Raw genomic sequence first — 14,579 nt, forward strand, 5'->3', positions numbered from 1 at the left:
TATGATGTTTGAATATAATGCACCAATAAAAAATTTTAAAAGAGAAAAAAAATAAAAAAGTAAAAAAAAATGCAGAAAGTTCATAAAATATTATCTGTGAAATTTTACAAGTAATCATACAGTAAAAACCAATATAAGGGCCGCTGCTAGACAGTTACCAGCCAGGGGCACCGAGCCAGGTTTCACTGCCATCTGTATGTGAGCATCTCCCTCCTCCCCACAGTCCTCCTGATTAGGAGGATGCACCCAGGACACGGGACTCTGTCCTCTGGCAGGATTTTATTTATAACAACGTTTCTCTGCACCCCAGCTCCTGATGGGCCTCCCATGGATGTCACCTTGCAGCCAGTGACCTCCCAGAGCATCCAGGTGACCTGGAAGGTAAGTGACATGCTGTCCTGTCTCCTCCCACCCCCAGCCAAGAAAGAAGCTCCAGCAGCCTGGCAAGTCTCTGGTTTTGCATAATGCCCAAGCCTGTTTTTTTTCACTAAACCCAGCGAAGCTTGGGAGCGGCAGCAGGAAAGGAGGATGAAGAGCAGGGCCCCCAGGTGGTGGGCTACACCTGGGTGGGACGGAGAATCTAGCGCTTGCTCCCTGGGGTGAGGAGTGGCAGCAGGGGTTCTCCTACCACACCAGCCACATGTGTCAGGAGATGGTAGGAGCTGGATTTGATTTTGTGCACAGTTCTCCCTCTATAGTATCAGGATACCCCCCCCCCTCTGGAGTGGGGAGTGGCAGAGAGAAGTGTATGGCAGCCCTTTCCAAGGGGCTGAGACCAGTGAGATCTAGGAGATTATGAAGTGTCCATCACTCAGGAGGTCTTCAGGGAGACTCAGCAGCTGAGCTGGGGAAGGCAGGGCCCAGGGACGTGCTCCTTCTGAGCTCTGGCCCTATCACCTCTTCCTCCATATGGACAGCAGGCAACCTATCTTCCGGTCTCTGCATCCCTGCTCTTGTACACTTCAATGGGGAGGGCCAGAGGATGAATTCTCAGCCCCACCATCAGAGGAGACCATGGTGCAGAGATGCAAGGCAACTTGTCCCTGTTTGCTCAGGTAGAGAAAAGTTGCTCACGTAGGGATGTAAACACCATAGTCTGGAGCCCCAGCCTGGTATCTCCATCATAGCCCACCACAGCCCATCACACGGGAGTCTGGGACAGAGCCTTCTCTGCACAGTCCTTGCTCTTGGAGCATTTCCATCTCAACAGGGAGGAAAGAGAGGCAGGCACTGGGCAGTCTGTCCCTTCTTCAAATCCCTGGAGCTATAGTTATTCTCTAGGCTCAGATCTGTGCCCTAGGTCCAGAACCAACTCCCCCCAGTTCAGATCTTTACCTAGAAACTACGTAAAGCTCAGAGTCCAAGGCGCAGTCTCATCTGCATCTCAGCCCTGGACCCATTTCCTAGAAATATGCTGAGGAACCTGGGAGGGAGGAAGGGCTGAAAAATGCATAAAACTCTGAGACATTTGGCCACAAAGCTCTGACCCAGAGGTCAATAAAAATTTAGAATCAGATTTATTTCTCCAAAGTCTCATAATGAAAAAATAAAATTGATTAGAAAGCTAGAACTTCAGAATGAACCAGATGGTCAATAAATTTGGGGACTGACTTCTCAGGGGATTTTTTTTTAACACTGAGAAACAGATTAATGAAAAATAAAGATTCACTTGAAAGATAAGTCACTTCATTTTGAGACTCTTTCCACAAAATATATCACCCCTGCTTTATGACATAAATTTGCTATCAGGCCTATTGATTCCTTAATGCTTCAGAGAAATATTGTTAAGATTGATTTAAATCCTGATTGTGAGTGTTTGGGAGGTGAGGAGGTAGAGGAAGAGAAAGAGACACAGAGAAGAGAAAAATCAAGAGAGGAGGGAGGAAAGATCTGTCGTGATTTATACACTCTGTGTGTGTGTGTGTGTGTGTGTGTGTGTGTGTGTGTGTGTGTGAGAGAGAGAGAGAGAGAGAGAGAGAGAGAGAGAGAGAGAGAGAGAGAGAGAGAGAGAGGAGAGAGAGCGCATACCTGAATGCCTACCCAAGGTCTCTGTCGGGCTTTGCAGAAGTGGTGATGTGTACAGTTGGATATCATGGTGTAGACATCCCTGGGTCTGTAGGCATGTGCCCCACTGTATACTGATATTTATAATTCCAAGTGTGTGTTAGTACGGATGCAACATGAGAGGGTGTGTTGGTGTGAATACAAGGGCACGAGGCTCTTCAAGATAATGTGTTTGTGTGTGTCTAAGTGCACAGAGGAGGATATACACAGGTACAAGACCAAATGCAGAGAGAGACGCACCCACTTACACACTAGCACTTGTGACTGCCCACGTGCAGAGAGAAACATTATTCAGGCAATAACAAAATGCCAAGTCAATTAAATACACACACCTATTTAGTGAGTTCAGAACAATTAGGGTAAATTAAAAACTTCATTTTATTGAGTTAACAGTGAGTCTAAATATGCAATTCATTTAAAACATTCATTGAAAAAATAAAAAAACAGTGAGGCTGTTTTACTAACTTAACTGTTTTTTAATAAACTGTTTTTTAGTAACCATTTTTAGTAAAATAAAAGGTGGGTTTTTAAAATTAACTTCATTGTCTTTAAAATACGGATTCAGTGGCGCACGCTTGTAATCCCCGCGCTTGGGAGGCAGAGACAGGAGGATCGCGCAGGTTCGAAGCCAGGCGCATGCGCTGGCTTAAGAGACCCTGTTTCCAAATAAAAATACAAAATAGGTGTCTGGGAGTGGAGCCCGGAGGTAGAAGGGCTTCCAGGAACCCCAGTACCACCAAAAAAATAAATAAATAAATAAATAAAAAATAAAATAAAATAAAATAAAATACGGATTCAAGCTGCTTTTATACGCACTGGGGTGGCTGTTCTGTCTCAATTTATAGATGGGCAGACCCAGTGGCTAAAGGATCCAGTTTCATCTAAACATGCCCAGCTGTGAGCAGGTGTGTGGATTAGGATGCTTATTTTGATAGGTCTGGACATGGTGCTCCTGGTTCTGGATATGATTATTAACATCTCCATAGCAAGGAGTCATGTATGGGACGGATGTGTCTGTGAATATTTGTGCCCATGTTTTTTTCTCAGGCTATCTGTGTGTATGGATTATGTCTGACTGAGTTTATGTAAAGACTCAAGCCTGGGGAGAGAACATGTTTTCCAGCCCCAGGCCAATGCTCATGGGATGTTCTCTTTTCACCTAGCCCTCTGAGATCAGTCCTGTGTTCCTACCTGCCCCTTTTGAGCTTGGAGTCCTAGCAGTATCTGTCCCTCAACCTAGGGGCTGGCCTTAGGCCTCAGTCTCCATTGCCCCTGGCCCTGGCCACTGTACCTGGGACATTTCAGCCTCAGCATTCTCAGAAGGCCTAGGCTGAGCAAATGTCAGGTGTTCTTTGTTTTGGGGTTTTTTTAAGTTATAAAATGGGTATAAAATTCACAACTTCACGTTCGGGAGCTAGTTGGGGTGCAGTAAGCACATTTGGTGTGGGCAGCTGTCATATTTCACGTGGCCTGACATCTTCAAGGCTCATCCATGTTGTAGCAAATGTCAGAATTCGATTCCTCTTGTGGAAGAATAGTCTCCCATACATATATGTACCACACTGTGTACATCTGTCCATCGGCCAGTGGACGCTGGGGTTGCCTCCACCTGCTTCTGTAAACATGGGTGTACAAGCAATTCTTTGATTTCTGCTTTCAGATATTTTGAATATACCCAGAAGTAGGATTGCATGGTTGTATGTTTAACCTCTTGAGGAACTGCCAGACTATTTGCCAAATGGCTGCCATTTCACATTCCCACCAGCATTCCAATTCTCCACATCCTTCCCATGACTTTTTTTTTGAATTATTAAAAGATAGAAATACAGAGGATAGGTACAGCTCCATACCAGACTGGCATGAAGGGGTGACTCGAATGAATACACCCCCCATGACTTTTTTAGTAATGGCCGTCCCAATGGGTGTGAACTAGAATCTTGGCGCTAGCGCGCACGCGCTCTCTCTCTCTCTCTCTCTCTCTCTCTCTCTCTCTCACACACACACACACACACACACACACACACACACACACACACATACACACTTTATTTTATTTTATTTTATTTTATTTTTTGTGTGGCACTGAGATTAAACCCAGAGGCATTCTACCTCTGGCTACATCCCAGCCTTATTTTATTTTTACTTAGAAATAGGGTCTCACTAGGTTAGTGGGAATCTCACTACTTGCTGAGACTGTCCTCAAACCTGAGATTCTCCTGAAATCTGCAATCCTCCTGTCTCATCTTCCCAAGTACTAGGATTCCAGGTGTGTGCCACTACACTCAACTCTCCTTTTATTCTTTTTTTTTTTTTTTTTTTTGGTACTGGGGGTGGAACCCAGAGGCTCTTCTACTTCCGGGCTATACTCCCAGACCTATTCTATATTTTATTTGGAAATAGGGTCTTACTAAGTTGCTGAGAGCCTCACTAAGTAGCTGAGGCTGGCTTTGAACCTGTGTGATCCTCCTGTCTCAGCCTCCCACGCGCTGGGATTACAAGCGTGCACCACCACACCCAATATATATTTATTTGTTTACTTGGTACTGTGGATTGAACCCAGGGGCATTTTACCTCTGAGCCACACCCCCAGCCATTTTATTTTTTATTTTGAACAGGGTCTCACTAGGTTGCTAAGGCTGTCCTCCAAACTGTCATTCTCCCATCTCAGCCTCCCAAGTACTGATACTACAGGTGTGCACCATCACACCAAGCTAAGGCCCTTCTTTCCTTCCTTCCTTCCTATACTGGTGTAGAGGATGGCACTGATATTAATTGATCGATTAGAAGTAGTCTCACATGAACGACAACGGAGTCAACGTGGCATCTGGGGAAGACAGAGGAGGAGAAAGATGTCCCCAATCCTACCGTCCTTCTACCAGCATCCTGCTTTTATTGAGGGTTATAACCAAAACATTATAAGAAACTATTAATCACAGGAAATAGCAAAGCAATCATGGGTGAGTCAGGGAATAACACCAGGGTAGTCACAGATGAATCAGGGAAGGAAAGGGTAAACATGGAAACCATCAGGGTCTTTGCTTATTGGTCAGGGACCCCAGTTATCAGACCCATTTGGTCTTTGGAAACTTGTCTGTGTGCAGACAGTTCCCACTTGGGCGGGCAGTTTGTGCTCCTCCCAAGCCAGACTGAGGCGACCTCAAAGTGGATGGCTAACAGTGCTCCCAACACACTAGGGACTGAACCCAGAATTTTGCTCATATTAGACAAGTTCTCTACCACGAAGCTACATCCCCAGCCCTTTTTTTTTTTTTTTTTTTTTTTTTTTTGGTGGTACTGGGATAGGTACAGCTGGGATAGGTATAGGTGGTACTGGGGGGTGGAACCCAGAGGCTTTCTACCTCCGGGCTATACTCCCAGACCTATTTTATATTTTATTTGGAAACAGGTTCTCACTAAGTTGCTGAGAGCCTCACTAAGTAGCTGAGGCTGGCTTCAAACCTGTGTGATCCTCCTGTCTCAGCCTCCCACGCGCTGGGATTACAAGCGTGTGCCACCACGCCCGGCCTATCCCCAGCCCTTTTTAAAATTTTATTTTGAGACAGGTTGCCCAAGCTGGCCTCAAACCTGCAATCCCCTTGCCTCAGCCTCCTGACGCTCATCTGCATACTTTCTTCTAGTCAAACTCACTGCTTACCTCTCTCTTCCTCCAATCACTGTGTCGGCAGCCCCTAAGCCATGCCAAATGATATCCCTGTTCACACACCACTGGCTCATTCAGTAAGGACATGTTTGGGCTACTATATGCTGGCACCGTTCTAGACACTGAGATGCAGCAGGGAACATAATAAAAAATGCACTCATCCTCCTGGCATTTACTCTCTGGGGGCCGGCAGCCAGACAGAAGTAGACTACAGAACAAGAAGGTGAGCTGTGCTGTGGTAGGAGAGGGAGCCAGGAAGGCAGACCAGGAGGGCTGGGCAGAGACCCGCGACCTGTCCGAGGAGCTGAGGGAGGTCTCAGAAAGACAGGGCACTTGAGAGGGGAGGAGCGACACATAGACAGTCAAGGAAGGTGGCAGGAGTGAGCCTACTGTGCACAGAGGTCAGTGGACTGCAGGTGGAGCCCAGGGAGAAAGAAGATGGATCTGAGAGGCAGAGAGCATCAGGGGGCAGAGGACTGGCCAGCCATTGTAAGGACTTGGGCTTTTCTTTCTGTGTGTGTGTGTGTGTGTGTGTGTGTGTGTGTGTGTGTGTGTGTGTCTGAGAGAGAGAGAGAGAGACAGAGAGAGAGAGAGAGAGAGAGAGAGAGAGAGAGAGAGAGAGAGAGAGAGAGAAAGAGAAAGAGAAAGGGGGGGCAGGCTAGGCATTCTTCCTCCGGGCTACATCCCAGCCCTGTTTTGTGTATTGGTTGGAAACAGGGTCTCACTAGGTTGATGAGGGTCTCACTACTTGCTGAGACTGTCCTCGAAACTGTGATCCTCCTGTCTCAGCCTCCCAAGTATTGAGATTACAGGCATGTGCCACCATGCCCAGCTTAGGGCCTGGGCTTTTTATTCTGTGACAGCAGCCTTCAAAGTCTTGAACACAGGGGGACATCATGACCTGACCATAGTTTTAAGGGTATCATCTCAGAGTGGCTCTGGCCTCCCCATGCTCACAGGCACCCAAGAAGGAGCTGCAGAATGGAGTCATCCGGGGCTACCAGATCGGCTACCGGGAGAACAGCCCCGGCAGCAACGGACAGTACAGCATCGTGGAGATGAAGGCCACAGGGGACAGCGAAGTCTACACCCTGGACAATCTCAAGAAGTTCGCCCAGTATGGGGTGGTGGTCCAGGCCTTCAATCGGGCTGGCACAGGACCATCTTCCAGTGAGATCAATGCTACCACCTTGGAGGATGGTGAGAGCCATAAGGGGTGGGGAAGCAGATACTGGACCAGGCACAACCCCGGGCAGCTGTGAGGGAGAGTGGGCCCTTCCACTCGCTCCTTGGACCTCTGGGGCTCCCCAGATTCCCCCATCTCCTCTTGATCACTGGCTCCTCAAAGCAGACGTGGCCCACTCATTCTGCAGGGCCACTTGCCCAGCTTTTCCTGCTGTTTGCTGGTGCTCTGTCCCCCATCGGCCTGTGGCCCTCTCAGCCTGTCTGAGCATGGTCTGTCCTCATGTCTTTCCATCCCTGTATCTCCTTCCTTCTTTCTGGCTTTCTGGCCCTTTACCTCCCCCTCTCTCTCCCCCAAGCCCTTTCCTCATCATTTCTCCTTCACAGCCTCTCAGGGAAAGCACTGAAGCCAAGTCACTGTTGCATCTCAAGGCTGGAATCTATCCCCACCTGTTTGGGGGAACTGAGATTATGGATTTAGGAAATCTCAACACCTATGTGGCAGAGGATTTAGAGCCCAATTTTTTAAAGTAAATCCATCTGATGATTAGTGAGGACCCCACATTCTGATTAATGAGGTCCCCTATTGCTTGGAGGAAGTGGGACTGTGCTTGATATCGAAGAGATGCCAGCGATAGCACCTGAGACTGCACCCAGTTGAGACAGGAGACACACGACCCCATTGCCCAGGGATTGTTCTGCAAAGAGCATCACAAAGCAGAAATTATTTTCTCAAGTTTCCTTCTTGATGCCTCAACCCAAAATTGGGATCTGAGTGTAAAACCTGTCACGGAGCCTAAGCCTGTCTACCTGCCCACAACAGAGAGAAACCAGCTGCTGGAAAACATAAGGTCATCACCCATTGATCTCACAGAACAGGAGCATCCCACCAGTAGAGAGCCATTTCTTTAGCTACACAGCGTCCTCTCCCACTCCTCCTGTCTGGAAATTCAGCCCCTTGGGAGGGAGGATGAGTGAAGTTGGGAGCACTTAAGAGCACATGGCTTTTCCCAGCTTTGGTACAAGTTGGGATTATTCAGCAGCTTTCAAAATACAGATGCCCAGGTTCCATCTCCAGAGATTTTCATCTCACTGCGCTGGAGCTAAGCTCGGCTTGGGGATGGGGCAGACTTTAATTTCCCCAGAGCACAGGGCACTTTAGAAGAAAAAAGAAAAGAGCAGAATAAAGGAGAAAGGCACCCAGAAGAGAGGTGCAGGGAGCCTGGGGGTGGAGAGCCAAGCTGCGCCTAGCCCCCAGCCCCTCCACCCAGAGGTGCTGGACACAGGCCTGGCTGGGCTCATGAATATTTGTTCCTCACCTCTTGGTACCAATTGCATTCATCCAAGTGGTACCTAACACAGTGGTGCCCAAACCCAAAGCTCTACCAGGATGCCTGAAATTCCAAGCCTCCACCAGTTTGCTGGGCCCATTCCACTCCTGAATTCTGCTGCTGCCAATGTAAGCTAGGGCCCAGAATGTGCATTTCTCTAAGTTCTCCCTAATGCCAATACTGCTGAACAGGGCGGCCAAAGCTTACAGTTTAAGTGACCTGTCTAGAGTAATCTAGCTAGTAAATAAGAAAGCCGGAGTCATAGTCCCTGAGTCCATGACTGATCCCCACCCCGTACTCTTTCTACTTTGCCCTGTGCCAGCTGTGCTTGGGAGCAAGGCTGGGTGTGGGGGCTGGAGCTATGGATGTGACATGCTCTAGAAGGTTTGTCCAGAAGAAGCTGCTCGAGCCCAGGCTGGCTCTCCAGAGCACTGGGACACACCTCTGTCTGCCTCCTCCCTGGCCCCAGGGCCCCTGGAACTCCCGACAGGGTAAGGTGGGCGTGGGTGCAGAGTCCTGTTCAAGGAGGGGAGAGGGAAGAAAGTTTCCAACAGCATTTGCTCAGCAGTTTTTCATACTTAATTAAGGCCCTCGTTAGCCTGTCAGACCCTGATCGTTTCCTGGCAATATTAGCACTCCTCCTGGGGTATTCAAGGGCCCCTGCCTTAGCAAGAGTGTCTTTTCCATAATTATATTACCTTCATTTTGTTCGAACGGGCGATCTGTATTAGTTTATTACACTGGGTCCCTAATTACATGGTGCTTATATTTTTACACCTAAGTAATATGAAACAATAATCATTCTCAAAGAGGATCATTAGGATGATGTATTATCATTTAAATGCTCATAAAAATTAGAGTTGCCTCTTGTGGGGCAACAGGATCTAATTACCTCTCTCCAGCCTGTACCTCCTTCCTCCATTCGCGCAGAGCTGCCTTATTCTTTCCCTTTGTCCCGATCCTCAAAAGCCAGCAGGAAGTGCACCCGTGTTCTCCTGAGCCAAGGGGTACCCTGGGGCCTGGTGCTCACTGGAAAGGGCCAGCAGAGGTCGAGGGCGTTAGGTCACATGTGCACGGAGCCCACGGAGGGAGAGGCTGGAGAGCACATGTCCACCTGTGTGGTCTCATAGAATGGTCTTCATCGTCTCTAGCATGTTGGCATGTTCCTGTGCAGGCACAGGGCAGGGGGCCATGGTTCCAGAGGCCCCGGGGTCTTCTTTGCCTTCCCTTCGGCTTGGCACCAGGACACAGAGTCCCAAGGGTCAGGCCTGAGCTGGACCCCTACTCAGAGGACACAGAGGGGCAGGCAGGCAGTAGATGAGACACTAATTCCCAGATGCCTCTGGGGCCGGCTTGTGTCTTCCATGTTCTGTAGCACCCAGCAGAGGCAGGTCCCCTGGCTGTGGTGGCCACTGGTGAATTCCCAGGGCTGTACCTGGAGCCCACCACCTTGCCCAGAATTTAGCCAGAGCCAGGAGCCACTGCCCAGGGAGCAAGGAGCCCTGTCCTTACAATGTGTGACTAGTCCAACCTCCAGGAGAGGAGCCTCAGCCTCTGGCTTGTTGAGTCTGGAGGCCCCAGCACTTGTTCAGCAAGGCCTAGCCTAGGACAGGTCTTCATGCTGTCACTTCCAGCCTAACTGACTGGTCCTTGGCTTCTCTCCCCCCATGCAGTGCCTAGCCAGCCACCAGAGAACGTCCGGGCGCTGTCCATCACTTCTGATGTGGCTGTCATTTCCTGGTCGGAGCCCCCACGCAGCACTCTCAACGGCGTTCTCAAAGGCTACCGGGTCATCTTCTGGTCACTTTACGTCGATGGGGGTGCGTCTGTGGGCCAATGCCAGGTCCGGGGTGATAGGCACAGGCTGTGTGAGAGCTCAGCACCTTCCCAGGGCACGGGAAGGGCACTCGCAGCCTCCTCCCTGTTGTGGAGGCCGCAGAAGAGAAGACTCCAAGGCCAGAGACAGTGAGAGAGTGACTGGGGACTTGACTTACACACCTGAGTTATCCTGGGGCCGGAGCCAAGAGTGGTGCACACGGGCCACCTCTTGGCTGGGTGGGAGGGAGACGCCCTGCTCCCCTGGACAGCAGCTGTGGAGTTGCTCCAGGAATGAGGAGACAGGTTTGCTTTGCTAATTGAAGAATTCATGAGAGCCGGGTGTGGTGGAGCACGCTTATAATCCTCGCGCTTGGGAGGCAGAGACAGGAGGATCACGCAGGTTCGAAGCCAGCCGTGCTGGCTTGAGAGACCCTGTTTCCAAATAAAAAAGTGTAAAATAGGTCTGGGAGTGTAGCCCAGAGGTAGAAGGGCTTCCAGAAACCCTAGTACTACCAAAAAAAATAATAATAATTCATGTTAGAGTCCATGTTAGGTCTTAATGGCCTCATTAATCGGGGGCCCTTCTGTTAATCGGAAGCAAACAGCACCCTCAGAACTAAGAGTTTTGCAAGTGGCTGCTTTTAGTGGAGTGGGGAAAAGGATGGGTAGCCGGGCCAGCACCCAGGACCCATCACCACCCAAGCTTGAAGGCCAAGAAAGGAAGCAGGGTGACTGGAAGCTAGGGTGCTTCCCCTGGACTCACAGCTGAGCCAGGCAGCCAGGGAAGGGCGTGGCAGGGAGCTTCCCAGCACAACGCACCCTGGAGGAGGGAGGAGCCCTGGTGGACAGCCCAGCCTTCTAGGTCCCTCCCTTCCCTTGAGAGGCCTTCGTATAACCCCATGTCCTGCCCACTGTGTGCACAGAGACCTTCAGTAGCCAAAAATTTTGTAGTCCACGTGAGCTAGTAACCCAGCACCCCAAAATATGCACATATTCCCCCCTTACACACCTCGACAGAGCAATGTGAAATGGGTTGGCCTTCCAGGATCTGAGCCTTCTGCCTTGAAGTCCCTCCCTTTCTTTTCCCAGAGGACCTGGGAATCCTGCTCATAGCCCTCTGTCTGGGGTCACTACCATCCCCTTCCCCACCTGGATTCTGCTCTGCCAGGCACACCTCCCCTGGTATCTCCTGTGTGAATGCAGAGGTTTCTGGCTCAGGGCTTGGTGTCTGAAGGCCTCCCGAGTTCTGTCCAAGTTCTCTCCCTAGGAGATCCCAGGCCACATCCGTACTGTGTCCAGCCACATGAGGGCCGGTTTCCATTCTTCAGAACTTGCTTCTTCTTTTTTAAGGCAGCAGGGTGCCCCAGAACAGCCCCAAGGAGGGCACTGGCCCCACTGATCTCCAGAGATCGCCTCACTTCAGACACCCAGCCCTCTCCCCTCATCTTTGGTACAGTCCTGGACAGTCTGCCCCAGTTCCTGAGGCCAGGACTCTGAAATCTCCCTGCACCACTGGCATCCCCTCATGCTGGGCATGCATCCTGGGCCCTGGCTGGCCACTGCCCTCCATCCTCTGAGGCCTGACTTTTGGAAAGCCCAGCCGCAGCAGTGGGAGGCTCTGTAGCCTTCTGTGACTCTGGCCCTCCCAGGTTCCTCTCTCAGAGCACTTCCCCAGCCTCCGAGAAGCCCCCTCAGTGAGGGCCTCCCTGAGCTTTCTCAGGAGCCTGGCTCTTCTCAGCTGCAGCCACCAGCAGCACCAGCCTTTCCCAGGTTCTCCGTGTTGGGAATGGCTGGACCTGTGTCTCCATGGTGGGAAGAGGCCACTGGTCACTTAGTCCTTACCCTGAGAGGTCAGGAAGCATCCAGAGGTGAGGAGGTGACCACACCCCATCCGTTACCTACAGGGAGACGTGATGCCTAGGGAGAGCTCAGGGCCAAGAGGGAGCCGGTGGCCAGGATCAGTGCTGCAGCTGCCAAGGTGCGGCCACCCCAGGCCACTCACCTGTGGAGGGAGTCAGGGCAGGAGGGGCATGTGATGGCAAGATGGAGGTGATCTACAGGGCAGGCACCAGTAGAGGTTGGAGCAAGGTCAGTGAGGGCAAGGCCAGCCAGCATCGGCAGCTTATCCTGATGGGGTCACTTAAGGAGTGGTGTGGCCTGGGGCCAAGGGCACTCAGAGGCCACTTGCCTCCACAGAGTGGGGCGAGATGCAAAACATCACCACCACACGGGAGCGGGTGGAGCTGCGGGGCATGGAGAAGTTCACCAACTACAGTGTCCAGGTGCTGGCCTACACGCAGGCTGGGGACGGCGTGCGCAGCAGCGTGCTGTACATCCAGACCAAGGAGGACGGTGAGTCCAGGCCTAGAGCCGCCCACTGCCCACCCAGCCCCTCCCCAGGCGAGGGAAGAGCAGGGCGCTAGCTACCTCATGCCCCTTTGGGCCCCTGGAGGGTGGTTTGAGGGACTTGGGTCCTGTGTTGGGGAGCACACCGCCAACCACTAGCCAGGTAAACCCTCTCTCCCCAACCCCACTCCAAGGGTATCTTTTTGTGGCATCTGTTTCCCTTTTTGGTGCAGCCTGGTTTCCTCTAGATGCAGAAGTTAGGGGTGGGGGAGCAGGAGCACCACCCCACACATCCTGGGCGAGGGACCTGGCAGTCAATTTGGCATGGGCAGGACCCTGGACTTCAAGGAGTAAACAGCATGAACCTTTGCCCAGAACTGTGATCTCAAAGCCCTTCCTCATGGGGTAGAACTAGAGGATTATCAGATAGAGGCAGAGTAAGGGGAGGCTGGGAAGCCTAGGAAGGACAGTGTAGAGAGAAGGGCCATACTTCCAGCCAGGGACAGGGCAGCAACCTCCAGGGCACCATTGTGACAGGAGGTACATGTGCCTGGCATGAGACTCTGGGCTCCTGCTTCCGGCAGTCCACTTTCTTCCCTACCCACCCACCTGCATCGATTAGTTGTTTCTCAACTGAATTCTCTGAGGCAGCCTCTATTCTTAGAAGAGTATGGCTGGTTCACCATGGGCTTTTAAGTGGGAGCCATCATTGGCATAAGGGCTTCCTTCCCACTCAGCCTCAATTTCTTCAAGGGATGTGGAGAGCCAGGGCCTAGGGGGAGAGGGGGGAAGGGGAAGAGGGAAAGAAGGGGGGGGAGAGAGAGGAAGAGGAAAGAAAGAAAGAAAGAAAGAAAGAGAGGGAGGGAGGGAGGAAGGGAGAGAGGAAGGAAGGAAGGAAGGAAGGAAGGAAGGAAGGAAGGAAGGAAGGAAAAAGAAAAAGGAGGAGGAGAGAGGAGAAAAAGAACACACCCAGGCTAGGAGTGATGGGGAGAAATGCACAGTCCAGCCCTTGGTGACTGGACAGGCTCAGAGCTCTGCTCAGTCTCCCTGCTCTCAGCCCCACCATCCCTTCTGCCACTAACCTCTGAGTAACTCAGCATTTGCCAACCTGCCTGCCTTTCTTTTCCTGTCATTAACTCCCCCACCATCAAGGCTGCTTGGGATGGCTCTGGGCCAAGCCACCTGCTCCAGTGTAGAAGCTGAGCCTGGTCCTACCCCAGGCCTGGGGGATGCATGAGATAGGCACCTTCCTGCCCCTAGAGAAGGACCACTGCGTCCCGAGGCTTCCTGCCTCCTATTCTGGCCAAGGCCAGAGCCATAAGCATCTCCACACATCTAAGTGATCATGATGAGGCCCATGAGGGAGCACAGAGGTGAGAGCCTTGCCCTGCCCTGCAAGGAGCCTACAGAGCCCTGCAGGAATACACACAGAAGACCCAGTTCCAGGAGGCATTGCCACCAGCCTGCAGGAGGCAACTTCACAGCATGGAAAGGCACTGGAAAATTCAGCAGAAGAGCTTCCCAGCCCTGTCCTCGATGGCAAGCCATTTAATCTTTCTGCACCTCAGTTTTCTTGTGATAACATGGGGAGAGTGGTGCTGTCAAGTTGTTAGAAGCAAGATCTCTGTAAAGTCTCCTCTAAAATGTCAAGTAATAGCAAATAGTGATTCCATTATGACTACCAAGACCACTGCCTGTTCACCTCAGCTGCCCAGCCCCACCAGGCTCTCCCATTTGCAATTGGAAGTTACCACAGTTAGTACTCTGATTATCATGGAGCAGACAGTCCCTTGTTCCAATTCTAATCCTGGGAACCTCAAGAAACTGTCCTAATCTATAGGCACCCTGACCCCACATACCCACCCTGCTCTCAAGATTTAATTTTCTAAGGGAAAAAAAATTGGGAAATTTAGAAAAATAAAGTAAAAGAAATTAAAAAGTGCAAACATGTAAATTCAAGTTTATTTGCTAAGTAAGCCCTTAGTCTTTGCCTGGTTTCAGGCTAGCTTGGCTAGACTCAGTTCTTAAACAGCCTCTTGCCTTCACCTCACCTTTCCTCATGAATACTGAACCACATGGCCTCTGAGTACAAAGCTGAGTTCCCTAAGACACTTTAGGGCTGGGGATGTAACTTAGTAATAGAGCACTTGCATAGCATGCATTAGGCCCTGCGTTCA

At 50.8% G+C, this 14,579-nt stretch overlaps 1 protein-coding gene across 2 annotated transcripts in view; it reads left to right on the forward strand.

Moving 5' to 3' along the window:
• Positions 1 to 14,579, forward strand: part of DSCAML1 (DS cell adhesion molecule like 1) — a gene marked incomplete at both ends in the record, with an annotated part of 278,054 nt that overhangs the window by 244,788 nt on the left and 18,687 nt on the right. For both annotated transcript variants that reach the window (XM_080709543.1, XM_080709544.1), the window contains 4 exons: positions 311 to 381; positions 6,685 to 6,925; positions 9,912 to 10,058; positions 12,253 to 12,408. In XM_080709543.1, coding sequence (XP_080565669.1) covers positions 311 to 381; positions 6,685 to 6,925; positions 9,912 to 10,058; positions 12,253 to 12,408 — 615 coding nt within the window. The remainder of the gene's footprint in view (positions 1 to 310; positions 382 to 6,684; positions 6,926 to 9,911; positions 10,059 to 12,252; positions 12,409 to 14,579) is intronic.

The sequence above is a fragment of the Muscardinus avellanarius genome, assembly GCF_963383645.1.
Source record: "Muscardinus avellanarius genome assembly, chromosome: 1".
Classification (NCBI taxonomy): domain Eukaryota; kingdom Metazoa; phylum Chordata; class Mammalia; order Rodentia; family Gliridae; genus Muscardinus; species Muscardinus avellanarius.